We start from the raw sequence: 995 nt of genomic DNA on the forward strand, positions 1-995 counted from the left end.
ACATCTAATCAATAGGTATATAATAAAACTTAACACCTAGTCAACAGGACATCTACAACAGATTTTGAAGCATTTTATTTTAAATGTTATATTTTTCTCAAAAGAAAGTCTTTTTTTTCCTTATTGGATAAGTGAGTAAGAATTTATACTTAAAAGATGAAATAGATATGGTATTTACTTCCAGAAATGAAATGAAATGAAATTGTAGTAAGAGCTAAAACATAATAATTTTCTATCATAAAGAAATATTCCAATAAAACTTATATTACCTCTAGAATAAATGGGAGAACTGGAATAAAAGTGTCCGTGTCCCTGGATAATTTCATAAGGGTTCTAATTAAGTGGAATCTCAGTGGAAAGAACTTTGGTGTAGGAATAAGTCTGAAAAAGATATATTTTGTTTATTACTAAACATCACATAACAGTCAATTACAAATGAAAAAATATTTAACTCAGTACACTGAACACAACACTAATAATTCCAAACAGTAAACATTTGTCCAACTCTTACTGAAACTAACTAACACAACATTAATAACTCCAAATAGCTAAACATTTGCCCAACTCTTACTGAAACTAACTAACACAACATTAATAACTCCAAATAGCAAATATTTGCCCAACTCTTACTGAAACTAATTAACACAACATTAATAACTCCAAATAGCAAATATTTGCCCAACTCTTACTGAAACTAACTAACACAACATTAGTAACTCCAAATAGTAAACATCTGCCCAACTCTTACTGAAACTAACTAACACAACATTAATAACTCCAAATAGCAAACATTTGCCTAACTCTTACTGAAACTAACACAACATTAATAACTCCAAATAGCAAACATTTGCCCAACTCTTACTGAAACTAACTAACACAACATCAATAACTCCAAATACCAAACATTTGCCCAACTCTTACTGAAACTATCTATCACAACATTAATAACTCCAAATACCAAACATTTGCCCAACTCTTACTGAAACTATCTATCA

General features: G+C 29.2%; 1 protein-coding gene across 1 annotated transcript in view; it reads right to left on the minus strand.

Annotated features, from left to right (window-relative positions):
- The window catches only part of LOC106476402 (nucleolar complex protein 2 homolog), a gene marked incomplete at its 5' end in the record, with an annotated part of 18,806 nt that overhangs the window by 9,252 nt on the left and 8,559 nt on the right, over window positions 1–995 (minus strand). Inside the window, one exon of the mRNA XM_013937063.2 lies at window positions 270–381. Within this exon, the coding sequence (XP_013792517.2) occupies window positions 270–381 (112 nt within the window). The remainder of the gene's footprint in view (window positions 1–269; window positions 382–995) is intronic.

Source organism: Limulus polyphemus, unplaced genomic scaffold (genome assembly GCF_000517525.1).
Source record: "Limulus polyphemus unplaced genomic scaffold, Limulus_polyphemus-2.1.2 Scaffold10469, whole genome shotgun sequence".
NCBI classification, from domain to species: domain Eukaryota; kingdom Metazoa; phylum Arthropoda; class Merostomata; order Xiphosura; family Limulidae; genus Limulus; species Limulus polyphemus.